Here is a 23,661-nt window from a genome sequence, read left to right as displayed (position 1 = left end):
TCTCCTGATACATGCAAGGTTGTGTGCCTTCTTCCACCTCATGGAACGCACACGCGTGTACACACACACACACAGACACGCATACACATACTTCCTGACGAAGCGATTCTATCCTTCTTCAGCAGGCAGTGTATATATACACAACTCCACGGTGCCATTTCAGCGCCCCTTGCTGATAACCCGCCTTCTTTCATTCACTTACTCCCCTTTTTTCTTTCTCTTACCCTTTTCCCATTCATTCCGTAGTCATTCATCGCGTAGGTAGTCGAGTTCTCTCTCTCTCTCTCTCTCTCTCTCTCTCTCTCTCTCTCTCTCTCTCTCTGTGTGTGTGTGTGTGTGTGTGTGTGTGTGTGAGTCCCAATCCATATAAACCATTACTAAGTCATATGGCTCAGTTTCTTTAAAATCGAGAGAGACATAGAGAGAGGAAGAATGTCCCCGTAACTCAGTTCTGGGGAGAATGTCCTTGTAACTAAGGATATGTTCTTTTAATTCTTGCCCATCTATTCCTCTTAGGTCGTATACTTCCACTCCCGTCATGAAGAACGCATTTGTTTCCAGCTGCGGTGCCAGCTGCTCGAGACATTGTAGGTTTTCCCCCAGTGCAAGAAATGCTCCTCTTTCCAGGGAGAGTTTTTTTTTTTTTATAAGTCAGTCAAGATGTAAGAATAAATCGTTGCTTTTGGCAACAAGATGTAGTTTTATGTTTTCTTGTTTTGTAGGTTTTTTGAAACACTTCTGTTTTGCGTAATGGGAAAAATATTTCACGTCTCTTATGCTGATTGTTACGACTTTCTTTAAAGAATTGAATAAACTGCAAGATTAAACTGCGAAGGTTAATACGCCTTTTCCTGCGATCTTTCTTTAAATGGCAGAATAAATTACAAGATTCAAAGGAATACACGGAAGTATTTGAAGGGCTTCATTTTTGGCTAAAGCTGTTTGTTGGCCCTTCTCTGAAAAACAGAAAAAATGCCAGAAAAATGTCAGTAGTTCTTCTGAAAGCGCAGGGGACCTCCCCCTCTCTCTTAGGAAAGAGCCTTCCACACCTTGTTATCCATTATTGACTTCCCTATTTCCCTTCCTTATGAGCCTTTATCTTTGCATCAACGTCACTGCAGAGATTCCGGATGACCCTTGGTGTGCTCTCCCCGCTTCTGGCATCCCCAGGGGGTCAAGGAGCATCCTTGCCTTGCCCTTGTTGTCAGGCGCCTCCTCTCCCATCTCTGCCGCCCTCAGTGCCGGTGACCTTCTGTAGCTAATAAAGAAGGCCAATTATCCTGTGGGAGGAAGTACTTGCAAGAGAGCAGCAGTATTGCAACATGTTTCAGGAGCACAAGGAGGCAAATCGTAGATGTGTGTGTGTGTGTGTGTTTGTGCGCGCGCGCGAGTGAGTGCGACAGACTTCAGAAGGGCGCTAGCGCTGTGCTGTGGCCGATTCCTGGAAACGCCTCTCTGGAAAGCTGGGAATTCCCGCCTGCCTCTGACGAGGTGAGTTCGTGCGTGCGGTTTGTTGACGTTCGGCTGTCGATGATGTAATGACTATTTTTGGAGCTCCGTCGCCAACGGCTATTTATTAGACATTTAGTTCAGGCGTATGGAAGCCTAGACTGGAATCTTGAAGATACTGAAATGGTCTATAACAACTCTAAAGGACAGCCTAAATCGAAAGGGTGTAGGGCTATCTCCGAGCCTATTGGGGGAGTGAGGGCGCGTGAGTGCGTGCGTTGGTGAAGAAGACTTGCAGAGGGGAAGGGAAGGGAGGGGTAATCTCTACACACCCCTCTGAGTCGGTCGGTGCCTGTCTGAATGCGTTCCCCTCACTCACCGCTGGAATGATGTTAGATGGTACAGCCACGCGCGCGTGTAGCTAATGCTGCTACTCCTACTGCTCCTGAAACCCATTTTAACCCAAGGGTTCCTCACTCCCCGTGATTCCTAGTGTCTGTTGAAGGGTAATGCGGGGTTCCTTTTATCAGGGACACGCTCATGGACCCGAAAAAGGCTCATTTAGACATTTACGCGGAGGTACGTATGGAAAAATGTGGTTCGCGCGAGGCGAATCTGGATTTGTAGAAGTGGCCTCTGTCATGTGGTCTTGGAGTTAACTGTGATGTGTTTTGGTTTCTATAGAACCGAGTGTTTTTGAAATCTCACCGACGAGTTTTGTATTAAGGTGAAGTGTTTTCTGGCGTGAGATTTATGAGACAAGGCAGAAAAGACTGTGAACTGTGAGCAAGTGCAGAAAGACTCGAGATTCTGGAGTGGTCGTTGTTGTAAATAAGTGAGTAATTAGAAGCTGCCCGGATCTGGAAGAATTTTATATATAAAGATAGATATTTAATGTGTTTTTCTCCTGGCTTTGAAATGAGAAGAAATACAGTGTTCGTGATGTATACTGCGTATATGCATTCCTGATATGAGTATGAGTTCATAATGTTCGTTTGTGAAGGCAGTGTTTGTGAAAAATTTCTTTCATTGAAACATTTGATCAAAATCAAACGTCTTGGCTATAGTGGTTTAAGACTTAATAATGTCGAAACTATAACATTATTCAAAATTAATTTGATTGTTATTGAATCAGAATCAACCTTCTGTATTATTCAGATCATTACAGTTAACACTAAAGATTAACATCATCTGTTATCTGGCATCACTTAATTAGCTATCATTATAACTGATGAACAAAATATTGAGAAGTTGTCAGCCTTATCAGAGTGTTAACGGAGGAAAGACCTTGTGATAAAAGGGGTTATTTTCATCACAGAATGCGAGGAATGCAAATTGATACGAAGATGTCTTTCTTGATAAAGCAGCTCACAAGCTGCCAAATTTTACTGGCGACTGACCTGAGGAAGATAGTGATGATGTGTTTATTATTGCGTTTTTGGTTTAAACAGTGAGCTAGTGATGATAGTGAGGTTATTATTATCATTATTATTTTCGTAATATAAAATTAGGGCAGTGAAGGGCGTCGTCGGCCGTAATGCCGGGGGCCATGTGGCCCAAATTTCGTGCATTCATGCATTCGTCTAAAATGAAACTCAGTGCTTATGTTTATGGAAAAATTTGTAGTGGTATTTGTGTGTTTATATTATATATATATATATATATATATATATATATATATATATATATATATATATATATATATATATATATATATATATATATATATAGGCTAATTCTACTAATGCACAGAACAATTGTGTATGTGATAAAGTTAATATATATATATATATATATATATATATATATATATATATATATATATATATATATATATATATATATATATATATATATATATATATATATATTATATATATATATATATATAGTGTGTTTTGTGTGCATAATATGAGACTACACACACACACATATATATATATATATATATATATATATATATATATATATATATATATATATATATATATATATATATATATATATATATATATATATATATGTGTGTGTGTGGGTTTCTGTTTGTGCGTGTGTGTGCATAATTATGTAAATGTATGTGAAAAGTATGTTGGTGTACAGAAAGTGTCTGCGGATATCAGTGCTCGAAAGTGTTTCCAATGATTGGTAAATGTGTACGTTGATGACTGTTTGTCTTTGCTCCCGGAGCATGTTTGTGCACAAACAAGGCTTGGTTTGAGTTCCGCTAGCACGGCCTACCCTGCCCCACCCTTCCCTTCCCTTCCCCTTCCCCTTCCCTTCCCCTTCCCCTTCCCCTCCCCCTCTCCCTCTCCCTCTCCCTCTCCATCCCCTTCCTCCTCCCATACGATGCAATTCACTTTCCTTACTGTTATCATTGTTCTGTCACGGCTGCATGAATCTGGGTCACGTCACCGTCAGTCGGCGGCAGCCGTCGGCTGTTCGTAGTTCGAGCGACTGTTGTTGTGCATGACGCCCCTCGGGGTCGAAGGTCAACCCCGTGACGTATTTCGGATTTCAGGGAACACATAGGAAGGTTGTCGTCGCTTTGGTGGAGCTCTGGGTATTCATAGAGAAACTTTATTTTTATTTATTTTTATATTTGTTTTGGAAATACAAATATTTTAGGGATTCGTTAATTTTGACGAAAATCGGTAAAGCTGTAGTTTTTGCGACAAGTGTTTAGCTAATGGGAAAACTCGAGTTTCTAAAAAAGAGAATAAATAAATGAATAAATAAGCTATTAAACGATTTAGGTCGGAGAATTTTTTTACTTGAATTACATGTTATCTTAATTATATGAACTTACTGAATATATAATATATATATATATATATATATATATATATATATATATATATATATATATATATATATATATTATACATGCACTGACAATGTTTTTTTTAGATAACTTTTCCTAATTTTTTTCCGTGCTTCATCAAGTTTATTATTATGCCTTTAATGTGACTACGTTAAAGTGTAAGTGTAAGAGAGAGAGAGAGAGAGAGAGAGAGAGAGAGAGAGAGAGAGAGAGAGAGAGAGACAGTAAATAAACATCCAAATAAGAAAAAAAGGCAGTTCTATAGAATACGACGTACTGTGGAAGGCAGAGAGAGAAGAGAGAGAGAGAGAGAGAGAGAATAAACATCCAAACAATACAAAAAGAAATTCCTTAGAGTACGACGTACTGTGGAAAAGAGAGAGAGAGAGCACTCTCAGGCCAGCGAAAGTGGACGAATGGGGAGGGAGAGAGAGAGAGAGAGAGAGAGTGACTAAATAAACATCCAAACAATAAAAAAAGAAATTCCGTAGAGTACGACGTACTGTGGAAGAGAGAGAGAGAGAGAGAGAGAGAGCACTCTCTCAGGCCAGCGAAAGTGGACGAATGAGGAGAGGAACCATATTGATTATAACGGGGGTGGAACGAGGGTAGTTCTTTGAGAATTGTGGAGGGGGTGGGGTCGGGGGCCACTTGGGGTCTTGCTCCAGCCTTTAACGAGTTATTTTTATTTTTAATTTTTTAATATTCAAATGATGGATTGAATATTTGCATGTCAGGAGATTCACATCAATGCGGAAATATTGACCCGAAAAATTGATGTAATGTGTAGATGGTTTCATTAGGTTTTACAGCTTGTGCCACAAGGAGAGAGAGAGAGAGAGAGAGAAGAAGTGAATAAGAATTCAAACAATGAAAATAAATTCTACAAAACTACGTGAGTATATAGAATGGAGACAGACAAACAAACAGATATACACATATATATATATATATATATATATATATATATATATATATATATATATATATATATATATATATATATATATATGTGTGTGTGTGTGTGTGTGAGTGTGTAAAGTGAAAAGTGTAAATCCTAGGAAAGTATTTTTGGGCTGGAGTGAATGCGTAGTTGCTAATAATCACAGCCCACAAAATCTTGTTTTCTATTATTGACGGGTTTTTAAATTGGTTTCACTGGAAGCCAAGTGTTTTTGGCCATGTGCCGCGATCGCTGACTTTTGGAAAACGACGAAACTTTTAAGGAAATCTGTCGCCACGCTGATTAGTGGCTAAGACCGAGTCGGTTAAGAGGTTCAATTAGTGGATAGAGGGGGGAAACTGAGAGAGAGAGAGAGAGAGAGAAAGAGAGAGAGGAAACTTTAGTGGCTAGAACGGGAAAGTGGAGGAGAGAAAGTTTAGTGGATAGAAGAGGAAAATCAGGGAAAGAGAAAGTTTTGACTATTTGTTTCATGTGTGTAGGCTAAATACGGCATCCTTTTCATCTGATTAAATATATAAAACTTTTGATTTTTTTTCTAGAATGGCCGGTAAGTAGGCAGTAATGCCCATAACACAATAATATACAATGGCGGATAATAACAGTGTAACGTCATCTGGCCAGTGAATAACAAAAAACTAAAAAAAGAAGTAAAATAAAAAGAACTCTGTTAAGAGACTCGACAAATAACTGTGATACAAACTCAGCCTCATCTACGACAGGAATTTCTCTCTTTCTTCTTCTTCTTTATCTTCTTCTTCCCACGCGAGAGGAGGAGGAGGAGAAGAAGTCAGGACAGCCGATCTGTGATAGAATGTAGTTTCCACCGAGAGTCGTCTTCGATTCCGTAGTAAAGTCGTAAGTTCGTCAGCAAATAAAAAAAAAAAAAAAAAAAAAACCGCAGAATGTCCCAGACGCCCAAGTTCAACAAATGGGTCGAGTGCATGCCCAGCTTCTTCCTGGCCTCCGACCCGGGCCCTTCCTGGTGGCACGGGAGAAGCGTCGTTCCAGGAGCGACCACGACCTCCTCGACGACCACCATCACGACTTCCACGGCGACCATGTTCTCGGCCGCTTCGGCCAAGTTGGTCGTCTCGCCCGCTGGCTGCACCTACACCAGGGTGTCCATCACGAAGTCTCCTACAGCTGCTGCCTCTCCTTTCCCCTCTCCCTTCGTCGGGCCGGACGCGAAGGTAGCAGCAGAAGGGGGAGGAGGAGGAGGAGTGAAGGGCGTCGGGGGCGGCGTTCCCTGCACCCTGTTATCCTTGCCCGGGCCGAGTTCCTCCTCCAGCGGCAACAGGGCCATCAGCTGCATCACGGAGCAGCCCGCTGGCACTCATAGCACTGCCATGTCCTGTGACACGACCGATGACCCGACGTACGTCACTGCCACGCCCACTTACGTCACTGCCAAGACGGCCTACATCTCGGCCACTCCCGTTTCCTTCTCTTTGACGTCGACTTATGTCACGGCTACTCCGTCCTCTAGTAATTATCAGCATGTCAGCTACACGACGCGCAGGTAAATACAAAGGGACCTGGTAATTGCTCTCCCAAAAGTACGAAAAGCTGAATTACAGATATTTACCATTTGTACTTGTCACCCGTCATTGTCTCGTGGATGTGCAGGGAAATTATGGTAAGATTTACAGACACGCACGTCCGATTTAAAGAAGCTTATTTATATGTTTACTTATAGCTATGCATACGCATACGGGAATATACATATTAAGTATAGGATTATGTGAAGTATGCACCACTAATCTTGTTGAAGTTGCCCGTCATTCAGTCGTGGATGGTTATGGAAATTATTTGATTTTTTACAGGCACACAAGCACGAGTCTATAAAGCGTATGTGTAAGTTTACGCATACCGAAAAATTTATATCAGGTATAGGATTAGGTTAACTATACTCCACAAGTTGCGGTTTGGTAAGTCTTTTGTAGTCAAAGACAATTTCAAGATCTTGTTGAAAACGTTTGACAGTCAATGTAGCAAGTGAGTGATTATAATACAGTAGGCAGTGCAATAGATTATACAGTAGATTATGCAGTATAATCCAACTGTAATTTATGAATGAATGTTGTTCGTTGACAGATGAAATTCTGCCAAGTTTACTTGCAGACTAAGACTTCCAACCAAGATTTAGAATAATGCTGTGTAAAGTCGATATTTTAAAAAATCAGTCGATAAATGGCAGCCACAGCGTAATCCTGTTGCCTCACCATCCATCAGAGGTTCCAAAATTTTGTCTGAATACAGAAAAATATTATTTTTTGGTGACAATTCCCCAGACAGCACTTAGCAACTTGGCAAGGTGAGAGAGAGGGTAAGGTTGGGAGACCTTGGAAGGTCGCAAATAAGATTAAAGATGCGTCAGACTCTTGTAATAATACTGCTTCAGGTTGTTCTTGAGGTCTTAGCTTGTGTATGTGTAAGTGTGTTTGTGTGTGTATATATGTATGTATATATATACATATATATATATATATATATATATATATATATATATATATATATATATATATATATATATATATATATATATATATATATATATATATATATACATTTTCAAAATCATATTCAACGAAATCAAAGGAAACTTTCTTGGTGTTATAGAGAAAGGTATAAAACAATTGAAGTGTTAATGTAATTATACATTACAGTGCCTCGATTTTGTTTTTTATAAGACTGAAGTTTTATATTTCAAAACTTTAACCATGAAATTATTTACGTAATTCATTTGACGATTAAACTAACTGTTTACAATAAAAATAATAATAATAATAATAATAATAATAATAATGTTCATATCAAGAGATTATAATCATAAATAAAGGGATTTTGTAACGGTATTGATTTATCTGAAAGGAAGGAAAATCAGACCAGTATATAGATAATACAAAGCAATTTGAATTGTATTTATTCGTTTGAGATGCAAATAAATTCAGTCTCATAAAAATATAACCTCGTATTTACTTATGATATGAAATTTTTTAACTTTTCAATCAATTGAATGTAATTATAAATTCTTCGGTATGTTTTAATGAGATAGTTTATTTGTATCTCAAATTGAAAAAATGTAATTAAAACTGCTTTGTGTAATGTATATATTTGACTGACGTTTTACATTTCAAATAAAATCAGCACAATTATAGTAAAAATTCCTCATTATGTTTTATGAGACGAAAGTTATTCGTATCTGGAATCGAACAAATGTACTGGAAATTTTGCTTTGTATGATAATGTATATATTTGGCTGACGTTTTACATTTCAAAGAAGATCAGCACAATTATATTAAAAATTACTCATTCCGCTTATGAGACGAAATTTATTTGTATCTCGATCCAAAGAAATGTAATTAAAATTTTGCTGTGTGTAATGTATATATTTGGCTGACTTTTGACATTTCAAATAAAATCAATACAGTTATAAACTTCCTTATTCTAATGAACTTGGAGAACTGACTTTAGTCTGTATTGTATTTCAAAGCGAGTAAATACAACTAATAGCTCCTTTGCATAATGCATATACAGGGCTGGCTTATTACCTGCCAAATAAAATCAAAACGATTATAAACTCCCCTATTCTAACGAATTCGAAAACCTGACTTACGTTCCTAACATCTCAAAACATCAGCGAAACAGTGTAATGTCACACAAGCAGTCATAATATTGATGTTGGCATATAGCTGACAAAGACGAGCGAACCTTCTAACTCAGTAGGGCAAACTACATAACATCAATATTGACTGTCAGACCGCGCGCTCGCGTGAGTCTGCCCCCAGTTTGCAAGCGTTTGCAAGTATTGACCAAGTTTAGTGCGTGTCTTTGACGTGTGTGTGTCTCTATTTTTTTGCTGTGAGAGTCTGGTGTGTGTTTTTTTACTATGATAGTCTGGTGTGTGTGTGTGTGTGTGTGTTTTTTTTTTTTTTTTGTGAGGGTCTGGTGTTGTGTGTTTTTCACTTTTTTTTGTGTAGGGGGTGGGGATAGAAGGGGTGTGGTTTTTTTCTCCCAATGGGATTCTGTTGTGCATTTTCCTATTTTGATTCTTTCATGTATTTATATATTTTTTCAGTGGTTATGTTTTTTTTATATTTAGACTTTTCTTTGTTATTTGTCTCGCCTTGTTGTCGTGTTTGTGTCTTTCCGGTTTTTTTTTATCGATATTCCTTATTTTATATTCTTCTGGAGTGACTGTAAGCTAAGGAATATATATACAGAAATATACTGTATATATATATATATATATATATATATATATATATATATATATATATATATATATATATATATATATATATATATATATATATACTGTATATATATATATACTGTATATATATTACATTAGCTGAATATTAACGAACCAATGACGGTGTTCATAAGCATAGCAGTTCTCTCATTACCACCTCTGCGACATTCCAGAATATTCGATTACCATGTGTTTTAAAGAGGTTCTGTAAGTGTCACTTAATAATAATAATAATAAGTATTATTATTATTATTATTATCATCATCTTGATGTTCTGCTTCATCATTTCACCACGTTACCAAACCAACCAGCTTCCGATACCTGTCTCCAGCCCCCACCTCCACTTCTCTTCCCCTCCCCCATCCACTGTCACCTCCCCTACCCTCCCTTCCTCCCCAGCTTCTAGATTTAGCACAAGATGTCTCGAAGGCTCCTCGGCTTGGCTCCCAAGGACAAATCGACCCTTTCCAGTCAGTTTCCCGGGTAAGGCTATTGAAGACTTACAAAAAGATCTCTCTCTCTCTCTCTCTCTCTCTCTCTCTCTCTCTCTCTCTCTCTCTCTCTGTAAGCAAGAACTATCTGTAAAGAACGATCAGAGTAAAGCGGAATGAAGCCTCTCTCTCTCTCTCTCTCTCTCTCTCTCTCTCTCTCTCTCTCTCTCTCTCTCTCTCTGAGCAAGCAGTTTTATCTGTAAAGAACGATCAAAGTAAAGCAGAATGAAGCTTTCTCTCTCTCTCTCTCTCTCTCTCTCTCTCTCTCTCTCTCTCTCTCTCTCTCTCTCTCTGATTAACCAGTTTTATCTGTAAAGAACGATCAGAGTAAAGCAGAATGAAGCTTCTCTCTCTCTCAGCCTGCTTTTCACGGCACTTCGTCTTGAACCAGAACTGCTCATTTTTGTGAAGAGCAAACTTTAACTGTGAAATCATTATCGTCATTGTTATTCACTGAAACTGGCTTTATAAGCCAGCGAAATAACTTGGTCTCCTGAATAGTCTGTAAAATTAAGGCCCCAATTGAAAACCTCCTCCTCCTCACACTTCGCTTTAATCTGGAGTCGTTTTTTTTCCTCGCATTCTGTAAGAAGAATCTAACAAGGCAACTTTTTTCATCTGTATTGTTAGATGAAGCTGGCCTTATGCCAGCAAGAATACTTACGAGGGCGTCCTTGTCATATCCAGTTTATTTACCGTAAGCTTCCAGTGTGGAATCGCCCCGGGCGCAGATCACAGGCGGTTGTTTGCTGCGCAGAAGTTTCGGACGGTTCCAGGTACCTGTGGTAGCTTCGTCCTGGGACCTGGTAACAAAAGAAGGCTGAAAATATAAGATTTTTGACAATTGGGTATTCAACAGTATTTTAACAGTAGGTAGGGGGAAAACCAAAGATATAAATAAATTTTTTAATAAATATTTTAGAAGAAAATAACTTAAATTATGGGAAACAAGCGTGGAAATCATTTTGCACACAAACACACACATATATATATAGTATATATATGTGTGTGTGTGTGTGTAGAGAGAGAGAGAGAGAGAGAGAGAGAGAGAGAGAGAGAGAGAGAGAGAGAGAGAGGTGCATCTCGAAAGACGAAAGACTGTTCATTATAAAGCAGGAACAGACATGAGAATTTCCCGGCATGGATGGGGTAGGAAAGAAACACACTAAGCAAAAAGTGAGGGACGTTTAAGTAAAATCATAACTCTCTCTCTCTCTCTCTCTCATTCATTCATTCATTCACATCCAACCGACTAACATCCTCGTGTATAATACCAACTGCTTAGGTCAGCACAGGCACACTAGACTGAAAGAACCCCCGTGTATCTTTCCTTCCATGCCTTGTTCACTTAGACAGAGAGAGAGAGAGAGAGAGAGAGAGAGAGAGAGAGAGAGAGAGAGAGAGAAGGAAGCTGGAAGGACACAAGAGTCATCTGGTGAACGAAAACAGAAATTAAGAACTTGCGCAAAAGGACAGCTGTCTTATGGGAACGATATCTAACGAGACAGGAAGAGGCAGGAGCAGAAGGGGGCGGAGAGAGAGAGAGAGAGAGAGAGAGAGAGAGAGAGAGAGAGAGAGAGAGAGATGGTCTGGATCGGAAATAACTTCTCTTTGACTGCTTTGACTTCTTTCTCCTTCATTTTTTTAGGGGTCGTGTGGTCGAACCTTCTGCGCAGTTGTTAGGGAAACAAACTATTATAGTACTTTCCTGTAGGGGGGGAGGGTCGTCAGTGCACCTCACGCGGTGCGCTGTAGTCATTGCTTAAGGTTCTTTGCAGTGTCCCTTCGGCCCCTAGCTGCAACCCCTTTCATTCCTGTTACTGTGACTCCGTTCATATTCTCTTTCTTCCATCTTCCTCTGCACCTTCTCCTAACAATTGTTTCATAGAACTGTGAGGTTTTCCTCCTGTTACACCTTTCAAACCGTTTTACTGTCCATTTCAGTTTCAGCGCTGGATGACCTCATAGGTCCCAGCTCTTGGCCTTTGACCTAAACCCTATGTTCTATTCTATTATAGTACTTCAACTAATATCGGTATTACTAATGCTGTTTTTATTCATTTTATTTACGAAAGCTCTGCAGATTGTAATGTATCTAGACTACATTATTACAGCATTATTGTTGGGCTGCGGAGCAGTCTCCGCGAGGATGTAATGTATTAGAACCTCAGAAGTTCAAGCAAAGAAGCAATGCAGTGCTACCCTAAAACAGATCACCTTGTATTTTGATCATTTACTTATATTTTATCTGTTTGTTTATTAATTTAGTAGTTTATCTTTTTTCCTTTTCTAATAACTGATCTCTTCGTTCTGTATTTCCTATTATCTTCTGTAAAAGAACACCGTATTTTCTGGAAGCTTGAATTTCAAGTCATTGTCCCTTGTAGGCTTGTTTCATATTAATAAGGTTTATCTTTTGAATAATAATAATAATAATAATAATAATAATAATAATAATAATAGTTTTTGAACGATCGCTGTTTACATTCCTTATATAATCTAGATGAAAAAATTATTGTTTTTGATATTTTGGTCAGTACCAACTTTTATTCAGTGGACGGCCTTAGGTTTAGTGACAAAATCATTAACGGTATTGTCATTAACGTTAGTGCCTTCTATTAATCAGTGAATGGCCCAATATTCCAAAATTCAATACTGACTTTCGTATCCATGAGAGTCAACTCGTCAAAGAAACTCACTCAAGCAATGTGAGAAACTGTGACATTGTGAAGGTGAACCTAAACCATATGACTTTGGGGACATTCTAAAGGAAATCTGTTCAGAACTTGATACAACAAGTTCAGTACATCTATGTTCTTAGTAAGTAAGAAGATCATTGACAGCACCCCATAGATGCACTGCAGGCGTTAATTAAAGTTCTTAGGTTCTTTCCGGCGTCCCTACGGCCCCTAGCTGCAACCCCTTTCATTCTTTTTACTATACCTCCGTTCATATTGTGTTCATACTCTGTTGCTTTCCGCCCTCTCCTAACAATTGTTACAACATTATCTTCATCGCTGAATTACATCACAGGCCCCAGCACTGGCCCTTTGGCCTGAATTTTATATTCCAGTTCCAATTCATAATGACAACAACTCGAGGTGAGAGTAAGGAAAGAGATAGTGGAAGTTAATTCATACGTTCCGTCTGCAATTTCTAGAAGTCGGATTCCTGGAAGTCAAAGCTTCGTAAGGAGAGAATAGAGGATGTGGCTTTGCTGTTATTGTGGTTGCACAGCCTCAGGGAACAGCAGAGGACAGCGCTGGAGGGAGAGAAGTGTGTTTGTGTGTGGTGTGTGTGTGTGTGTAGGTGGGGTGGGTGGTAGAGGGGTAGGATGACTGTTAGGGGTCCCGTGGGGGATGGGGGTGGAAAATTGGTCGTGGTCGTTGTCAAAGTCATCCTCATTATGGTCTTCTCAGTGTTTTTTTTTTTTTTCTTTCCAGACCTTCTGGAGTGTGTTTTGGTGATTTTTTTTTCCAGGAACTTTTGGGGAATTTTTCCGACTTTGTTCAGGGACTCTTAGAAGTTCATATCTTGGTATTTAATTTTTTTTCTAGTTTTTCTTTGAATTTTGACTTGTTGTCCTTGAATAATTCAAGACAAAATTGAATGAGTAAAGTTTTCTTATACAGATACCTTTAAAAAAAAGTTTATTTTGTAAATAAAAGGACATTAAATATGTAAGATTTGGCCGACTATAGTTGCTCCATAAACAGGAAGTATGGCACATAAACACTACGAAGACACTAGAAGGCTAATTTCTCATACTTGTTACCACGACTGCCGTGAAGTTTCGTGTGTTTGTCCCCCCCCCACCCCCCCGCAACCCTCCCCCCTCCTTCCCCTCCCATCCTACCACCCCACCCTTCTATGGCGTGCACTACGATCATTTATAGCGTGCCATAACTGCTATCTATATCAATCATCATATTTACCCTCATGTTTACCATCGCATGAAGCATTTTCTAGGGGGAATCGCGTACGAGCGTAAGTCGCCTTTATCAAGAATCTTCTTCACCATTATTATTTAAGCGTCCGGGTTTCGTCTTCTGACCTCATACCGGATAGTGACAGAGCAGTAACTTTTACCAAGAAAATAACGATTACAGATGGTCTGAAGGTTCTCTGTTCAATGTGCGAATTAATAACGCGTGCAGTCGGTTTGCAAAACCTCATATGGTTGATGTGATCTAGTGGTTTCGTTAAATAATAATAATAATAATATGATGTTGATGTACAGTTATCTGGAAACCCCTTTGATTCATATAAGTTTCCTATTTTGGAAAAGAGATAAAGCATCTTACTAGAATTGTATATTTATTCACGCGCAACAGTATACACGCACACAATATATATGTATATATACGAGTATAATGTATATATATATATATATATATATATATATATATATATATATATATATATATATATATATATATATATATATATATATATATATATATATATATATATATATATATATATATATATAGAGAGAGAGAGAGAGAGAGAGAGAGAGAGAGAGAGAGAGAGAGTGAGAGTGAGAGAGAGAGAGAGAGTGCCTTTTTCTAGCCCAGGCCGGGAGAAAACCAGCAAAATGGAAACAGAAAAGTTGAGACTTGACCACCACTGATTCAATAGACTCGTGTTCCCCCATCCATATTCCGTAAGACAATTCCTTAATGGCATCAGCTGACGTGCTGAAACCGCCCCAAAGGGCAAGATGCCTTCCTGACTATTTAAAGGGAACATCGATTGACACTGGTTGTTACGGGAACGAGGTTGTATCTGTTATTATTTCAGGAGGCGCTGCAGAATTGAGCAGGGAGCACGGGTTATAGTTATTTGCGGGGTTATAATAAGATTGAATTTATGCACTTGGTTGTTGCTTATTTATGTGGTTATAATTATTTATTCATATGGAACAATCCCACAGGGGCCATGGGCTTCAAATTCAAGCTTCCAAAGAATGTGGTGTTCATTTGAAAGTAATGTATAATAGGGAATATAGACAGAAGAGATCAGTTATTAGAAAAGATAATGATAAATTAACAAATAAATAAGTAGATAAAAATGGAAGTTATTTAATGCAGGAACGAAATTTCTTCGTGAAGTGACTGTGTAACATTTGAGAGCTTCAATTCCTATGGTTTTCTTCCCAAAAATTGAGATGAATATCAAATTATTTGAATGAATAGTTGACAGCTTTCCTGTTATTTAAATAGAGCTATTGCTAGCAACTTTCGTCCTTACATGCAAGCTCTGATTTTGATCACTGATGCAAGGTGCCCCACAAAATGTTACATAGATAATTATGAACTGTCTGCAACGCAGTATTAAGGGTTAAATTTACATCCAACTAATAGTGTTTTACCTGTTGATATTACAAGTACAGGTGTATGATGCTGATTAATTCCGAGCCAGTATCTGTTGTAAAACACCCAGAACTGGAGAGAGAGAGAGAGAGAGAGAGAGAGAGAGAGAGAGAGAGAGAGAGAGAGAGAGAGAGAGAGAGAGAGAGCAAGGTTGTGCTCGATCAACTGAAACTAGTCTAGGAACCAAAGTCCTCCCACCAATCTACATTACCTGAGTTGGTTTATACCTACCATTCCGTTGCTTAAAATGCCTCGTATATAAAGCCTTTTAACTTCACGGGTTCTTAAGCTTATGTTTGGGAACCTCCTGAAGGGGCCAAAAGATTTGAGAAAAGTAAGGCAGGCAAAGACATAAGCCTCTAGAAGAGGTTTTACGGAGACACCTCATCTCCGGACCTTGCTGGAGAGGGATGGAAAGTTGCTCGAGAGAGAGAGAGAGGTGTGTGTGTGTGCGTCCGTGGAGAAGAAATCTGATCACATACGATTTTGGATACTCATGATGATGTAAATGATTGCACCATGTGTTTCTGTTGCTTTTAGGAGTTGTAGAATTCCTTTCTCTCTCTCTCTCTCTCTCTCTCTCTCTCTCTCTCTCTCTCTCTCTCTCTCTCTCTCTCAGGTCATGTGCAAATCATAGTTAATGATGTTTGCCTCATTCTCGACCAGATTGCATAGTTGCGTACTCATGTGACAATCACATGTTACTAACTTCAGAGAGAGAGAAAAGAGAGAGATATTGCAGTGCAAGGACTTTCATTTGCAAGTGTCTTTGTTCTTTGTTTACCTGAAATCCAGAGGTGACTGGCCCTCGAATATATTTTCCTCTCCAATGCGCACGGAGTGTTCTTGCGTGTGGATTGGAGAGAGAGAGAGAAAGAGAGAGAGAGAGAGAGAGAGAGAGAGAGAGAGAGAGAGAGAGAGAGAGAGAGAGGTTTTTCACCACAAACCCACATCCTGACTTCGCATACACACACACACACACACACACACACACTCTCTCTCTCTCTCTCTCTCTCTCTCTCTCTCTCTCTCTCTCCAACAACACCCCTACCCCCAGCAAGCATCGGACACCTCCCCCTCTCAAGACACCCCCACCACACCCTTGGCCCCCAAATTATATCTTACACAAGCTATGTTCCCACACGAAACCAGAAGGAAAAAATCGTAGGTTAATTATCATTAACTCCGCTCTCTCTCTCTCTCTCTCTCTCTCTCTCTCTCTCTCTCTCTCTCTCTCTCTCTCTCTCTCGCAGTCAGGTGTGTTTTTGTTTACGTTCTGCAGACGTGTTTTTAGTGCGCTGGCTACCTTGCTTTGAATGAAATTTCGTGGTTCGTTATAATGGATTTTGTAAGGGTGTGTCTTGCGGTTTCATAAGCGCTGGGGCTAAAAATAGTGTGAATGTATGCGTATATGCATACACGCGCTGTATTTGGTGTATGCATTGCGTGTGACGATTTTGTTTGAACAGTGTGAGTGTATTTTTGAAAATATTTATAACAACATGAAACTAGGGTAATTTTTTGGCATTATTTATACTTCATATATTATTATGTTTGTTTTTAATTTTTAATTATATATATATATATAACAAATATATATATATATATATATATATATATATATATATATATATATATATATATATATATATATATATATATTTAATATACATGTATGTCAGTGTGGTAGTGTTATTCCTACTCACAAATTGAGAACAGAGGAAATGCCTGAATTTGGCTTAGTGGCCATTGCAAAACAGTCTCTACTCTACGTTTTCATAAAAGCTAAAATCCATCGACACTAGTTGCAGATACGTACTTAACTCCGCAGGCTATAATAAGCTTTGCGCAAGTGTGCATGAAGGACGGTATTCCCTTGGACCTACATCTGACAGGTGTTCTCTTGTTATTGGAGTTGCATGTTAATGTGGAAGACTGGCTGCTTCTATAGCGCGGTCAGGTTCTCTTTTACCTCAGTCCCCCCTCGGGGACCAGGGAAAGAAAGAGTTGGGTTCTCCGTTTTCTTTGTATGGCGCAGTGGTCGACTTAGCAATGATTTTGGATATATTTGGCGATTTTTTTGCGCGCAAGCGTGCGTTTGTCAGGCAGTTTTCACGATTTAATTATATTTTTAGACCCCTGGCTATGACACAAACGAGAATTCTAAGATGGGTCATGGACATTAGAACAAAATGGCCTAAAATATCATAATATTAAAGAATAACTTTACTTCTAATCAAATTATACCTGTTTCAGACATTAAGAATTTCATTTTTTTCCTGTTTCTTAATTTCTTCGGGAATGGGTAAGAAAGGGACGGTAGAATGACCTTCCAATTGTCCACTGTTGTTAAATAATTAAAAAGATTATTGTATCTACAGACGAGAAATAAATAGGAAGATAATTTAAATACCACTACCTCATGTTTACAAATTTATCTTTTTCCAGTTTACCTGTTGTCAGTAGTATATGTCTGTGTTAATCTGATATCTACGATCGTGCACGGCGTCATCACCCGCCTCTCATGTTATCTGTGTAACAGCACGCACTGTGGTTTCGTATTTGTTTAATAGATCTTGTTTATGTGTTCGATTGCGTACGTGTATGTATCTTGTATCTCGAACAAGTTATACGTATCCTACTGGTGAATTTGCCAGGAGCTTCATCTAGGCTACGACAAAAATGTGGAATAGCTTGCCTTGTGCCGTTGTGGGGATCTTCTGACCTCCAAATGTGTGGGCGAGGAGCAAATTCATCCTAGTCTGCTGCTGCTGCTGCTGACGTCTCCTGAATTCTGGTGTATCGGTTCTATTTTCTGTTCCCTCATATTTATTTATTTAAAACTCTCTCTCTCTCTCTCTCTCTCTCTCTCTCTCTCTCTCTCTCTCTCTCTCTCTCTCTCTCTCTGGCTGTTTTTAGTATTCTGTAAAAGAAAACTATTGTGCCGGTTTTGTCTGTCCGTCCGCACTTTATCCTGTCCGCACTTTTTTCTGTCCGCACTTCTTTGTCCGCACTTTTTCTGTCCGCCCTCAGATCTTAAAAACTACTGAGGCTAGAGTGCTGCGAATTGGTATGTTGATCATCCACCCACCAATCATCAAACATACATAATTGCAGCCCTCTAGCCTCAGTAGTTTTTATTTTACTTAAGTTTAAAGTTAGCCTTAATCGTGCTTCTGGCAACAATTTAGGATAGGCCACCACCGAGCCGTGGTTAAAGTCTCATGGGTCGCGGCTCATACAATATTATACCGAGACCATCGAAAGATAGATCTATTTTCGGTGGCCTTGATTATACGCCTTAGCGGCTGTACAGGAAACTACTGTAGATTGCGCCGGAGAAACTTCGGCGCATATTTTACTTGTTTTCTTTGGAGACCTCTTGGATTTATAGCTCATTGACTCTATCCATAAGGGTTTTCAGCTTACGATCTAAAGGGAGAAAGTAAGATTATGGAAGAGTGAAAGCCAGGAGAGAATTTGCGGCAGCGAACGCGCCTAGAATAAGTCATTTTTATGGTGACGGTTGTCATGTGTATTTTGATTATTTTTTATCGTGTGTTCCAAATGTGTAGCGTCAGCTCGCTCTCTCATGTATTGCGTTCTTCGCGGCGTCGTGATTTTAAACCTTAGTGAAGGCTTAGTTCACTGAAATATTTTCTTCGTGAACTTGCTTTTCATTTGCACCTACAGTCTTCATGAACGCACTCTTCACTTAGACACTTTAGCTTGCTTATTAATTTTGATCTCCATGTTCGCGCTTTTATCCTGCGAATAAGTTATCACGACGCGCTTTCATATACCTTTATTCTTTATGAACGCTCTTTTCACTTGCACGTTTATCTTTGAGGAACGCGCAGTTAAATTAGACATTGTTTTTTCATGACCGCGCACATGCACTAGATATATATCCCTCATGGACGTGTTTTTTTACTCACATATTTTCATGAACACGCTCTTTGACATTGTTCCTTCATGAACGGGCTTTCCACTTTCAAATCTTGTTATCCAGGAACGTGGCAGGCATGTTTCACTTTTCTTAACAATAGCGTAAATTATTTCTCGTGGCTGTTCTGCATTAATCCCCTAATACAGAATTATGTAGTTAATATAGTAGTTACCATTATCATATTTCCATTAATAGTAAAGGAATCGTGAGTATTACATCTAAAAAGAGCTGAAAAGCCTTCCTTGTTTCGTGAAAGTTATACCTCGAACTACTGAAGGTGACTGATTTGTTTTGCATAATTGTTTAGGTCTGATAAGGACTGATTTGTTTGGCATACTTGTTTAGGTCTGGTAAGGACTTATTTGTTTTGCATACTTGTTTAGATCTGATGATAAGGACTGATTTGTTTGGCATACTTGTTTAGGTCTGGTAAGGACTTATTTTTTTTGCATACTTGTTTAGATCTGATGATAAGGACTGATTTATTTTACATACGTGTTTAGGTCTGGGAAGGACTGATTTGTTTGGCATACTTATTTAGGTCTGATAACGACTGATTTGTTTGGCATGCTTGTTTATGACTGATAAGGACTGATTCGTTTGGCATACTTGTTTAGGTCTTATAAGGACTGATTTGTTTGGCATACTTGTTTAGGCCTGATAAGGACTGATTTGCTTGGCAACCGTGTTTAGGTCTGGTAAGGACTGATTTGTTTGGCTTACTTGTTTAGGTCTGGTAAGGATTGATTTGTTTGGCATACTTGTTTAGGTCTGATAAGGACTGATTTGTTTTTGAAGTCTTGTTTATTATATTTAATTTATGATATTTTATCTTTTCTGAAAACTTTGTGATATCTGAAAATCGGATGTTTGTTTCAGAAGCCAGCGATTATTTATATGTGAAAAATATCTTTTGTTATGGTGACTTAAATTTCTGGGAAAAATTCTGAAAACGATTTGTTCTGACATCGCTTTTGATTTATGTGTTCGTTTATGTGTGCATGTGTATAAATACACACATAACGTACACGCACCAACGCCAAACGCACATACAAACTTACCGTATACATACACACTGCTTTAACCGCGTTGCGTTAAATTCCTTTGTGACTCTGTTAATCTACACAGTGAATTATGTACCCGGTGGTTAGGTGACTTTTGTGGATTGCAGCCAGGGTGGGTAAAGCATACGGTATATATATACATATATATGTATATATATATATACACACACACACACACACATACATATATATATATATATATATATATATATATATATATATATATATTATATATGTGTGTGTGTGTGTATATAATCTAATTATATTATTCATTTGAGAGAGAGAGAGAGAGAGAGAGAGAGAGAGAGAGAGAGAGAGAGAGAGTTGCTGAGTGCTCGTGACTGACTGTTCACGTGTATTGAAATAATTCAGGCAAGTGTTGCCGTCTTAGTTGGCATTCAATTCCCTCACAGCGGCGTCTTTTCCTCTCTCAAAAGTAAAGTGGAAAACGAAAGTAAGTGAAGACAAAGATTCGGAGGTCATTATCCAGGTAATAATAAGAGACTGATGATAGGGAGGCACTTGTTCATTCATTTATTATATATTTAAATGCCAATTAACGATAGTGAAAGCAACCTTTGCTATATAATTTTTTTTTATTTTTTACAAAATCGATGCTGTTGTTGAAATTATCAATTGTTTGTACTTTCTCTTTTCGTTTCCCTTATTCTTTCTTTTCCGTTTTCCTGGGCGTAAATTTTTACGTTGTTTTACAAATGTAAAAATGTAAAACGCAGCCTCTGAAAGTTTCTACCTCACCGAGGTATGGAAATGAACTCGACGATGCCCCCTTCCCCTGCGTGAACTCATTCTCTGTTGCAATTATTGAAAGAAGCCTTTTTTTTTTATTTTAATCTGACGTAAGAATTGAATTGGATGTCTTATTGAGTTAGGATCTATCCTGGGCCATCCTGTGGTATACCCACAGGATTTTGTTTACCCTGTGTTTGTATATGTTTATTAGTTGATTTATAATGATTTTGAGGCCATGAGAACATACGAGTATAACGCATTACCAGAAATCTCGGCTGGGTTGTGATTTGGCCGTAGGGTGGTTGGGTGGGTGGGGTCCCGTTGTGGCCTGGGGTGGTAGGTTAGTAGGGGTACCCCCCTCTGACACCATTTCTAGAATTACGTTAGAAATTGAAGGCCAAAGGTTCCTGGCCTTAATGGCTGTGTTTGTAGGTTCGAAACCTCTTTGATTCTGTGCGTTTAATAAAGTTTTATAGCGTTCGTGCTTAATTGCAAGGTTTCAAGCTTGGAAAAAATTAAATTTTTTTTTTTGAAGTTATGTAATTCGTCGCAATTCGTTATTTTGAGGCCATGCTAATTTGGGCATTGAGAGACTATCCAGCTAATCAATAATTTATCACTGATGTAATCAAATCACCTGTTCGTTTGCATAGTATTACAATCCTATTTTGAAAATAATCTCAGCAACTGTGCGGACCGTTTACGACTGTTTGCTATGATTCTGTCAGTCGGGGTAGCTTCCATGTTTGACTGCCAGGGGCGATGGCTACCTAGTCTCTACCCCTGATAAGTTCCTCGTTGGACGGGTCGATATCGTTCTCTCCTAGCACTTTGCTGGGCCTGCGTTCGATTCTCCGGCCGGCCAATGAAGAATTAGAGGAATATATTTCTGGTGATAGAAATTCATTTCTCGGTATAATGTGTTTCGGATTCCACAATAAGCTGTAGGTCCCGTTGCTAGGTACCCAATTGGTTCTTAGCCACGTAAAACAAGTCAAATCCTTCGGGCCAGTCCTAGGAGATCTGTTAATCAGCTCAGTGGTCTGGTTAAACTAAGGTATATATACTTTTAACTTCTACCCCTGATGGTTTCTTAGCAGAGCGTGTGTCAATGTTTGTTCCCTACTCAGATTGCTAGGAGTTTTATCTTGGCCACAAAAATGTGAAATACTTCACCTAGTGCAGTTGTGGAATCTTCTGACCTCCAAATGCTTAAGCGGGGAGCAAATTCATTCCTGCTCTCTGCTGCTGCTGCTGCTGCTGACGTCTCCTGAATTCAGGTGTATCGGTTCTATTTTCCATTCCCTCATATTTATTCGTTCATCACCTTTTCCTGTAACTTGTCTTGCTCTGCCGGCTGATTTCCCTTGAGAGCCCTCTTGGGTCTGTACTCAGCCGAAGATTTCAAGAAAGAAAATAGAGAAATATAGGTGGATATTGTGTTAGTGTTATTTTACCTCCCATTGCTGATCATTTAGTATTTTCAAAAGAAATTGATTACGTTGCCAATCCAAGGGTGTGATTTTTGACGAATGCGGTTGTTATTTAAAAAAAATTGTTTTAGTTATTGTCCATAGAGTAAATGATGCAGAAATTCAATCTCTCTCTCTCTCTCTCTCTCTCTCTCTCTCTCTCTCTCTCTCTCTCTCTCTCTCTATATATATATATATATATATATATATATATATATATATATATATATATATATATATATATATAAATATATATATATATAAACACACACGATGTCCAAGCTGGTTATTAAATAATCAAATACAAATATAAGCAAAGTAGAGATACATACATAACGAGAGAGAGAGAGAGAGAGAGAGAGAGAGAGAGAGAGAGAGAGAGAGAGAGAGAGAGAGAGAGACGGACGCCCACGCTCAAATCAGAAAGGACAAACCCCCAGCAGTAGTTGTGTGACCTGCTTAAACTAATTGATCGCGATATTCCTCTCTCTCTCTCTCTCTCTCTCTCTCTCTCTCTCTCTCTCTCTCTCTCTCTCTCTTCGGCGGGACGTAGGCGGCGACGGCAGCTAAAGAGAGAAGAGCATTTGCGTGAATGACGGCGATCTGATCTTCAAGGGCGCAGACACAAACCGCACAAACACACACACACAAACACAAACGCGCGCACAAACTCAGACACAAACAGAGACGCGCTCAAAATTCTTGATTGCGTTATCGACATGCATCTGATCGGAAGGGCAACAACACTTCCTTCCTGAAATTATCTGAGCGTGTAGAAGAGAGAGAGAGAGAGGGGTGGGGGAGAGAGAGAGAGAATATATATATATGTGTGTATGTGTATATATACATACATATATATATGTATATATACATATATATATACATGTGTCTGTATATAATATATATATATATACATATATATTCTCTCTCTCTCTCTCTCTCTCTCTCTCTCTCTCTCTCTCTCTCTCTCTCTCTCTCTCTCTCTCTCTCTCTATATATATATATATATATATATATATATATATATATATATAGAGAGAGAGAGAGAGAGAGAGAGAGAGAGAGAGA

General features: G+C 38.7%; 1 protein-coding gene across 14 annotated transcripts in view; it reads left to right on the top strand.

Moving 5' to 3' along the window:
* Window positions 1–23,661, top strand: part of wnd (wallenda) — a 146,062-nt gene that overhangs the window by 40,475 nt on the left and 81,926 nt on the right. For 2 of the 14 annotated variants that reach the window (XM_067118891.1, XM_067118887.1), the window contains exons 1-2: window positions 1,823–1,848; window positions 5,774–6,753. The exons of 7 other annotated variants lie outside the window; for them this stretch is intronic. In XM_067118891.1, coding sequence (XP_066974992.1) covers window positions 6,137–6,753 — 617 coding nt within the window. In that variant the 5' untranslated portion in view covers window positions 1,823–1,848; window positions 5,774–6,136. Of the gene's footprint in view, window positions 1–1,822; window positions 2,029–5,773; window positions 6,754–23,661 lie in introns of those variants that run through there. 5 more of the 14 variants (XM_067118886.1, XM_067118885.1, XM_067118890.1 and 2 more) reach the window with 4 other exon arrangements.

This window comes from Macrobrachium rosenbergii, chromosome 16 (genome assembly GCF_040412425.1).
Source record: "Macrobrachium rosenbergii isolate ZJJX-2024 chromosome 16, ASM4041242v1, whole genome shotgun sequence".
Taxonomy (NCBI): Eukaryota; Metazoa; Arthropoda; class Malacostraca; order Decapoda; family Palaemonidae; genus Macrobrachium; species Macrobrachium rosenbergii.
This window is presented reverse-complemented; position numbering and strand designations above follow the sequence as displayed.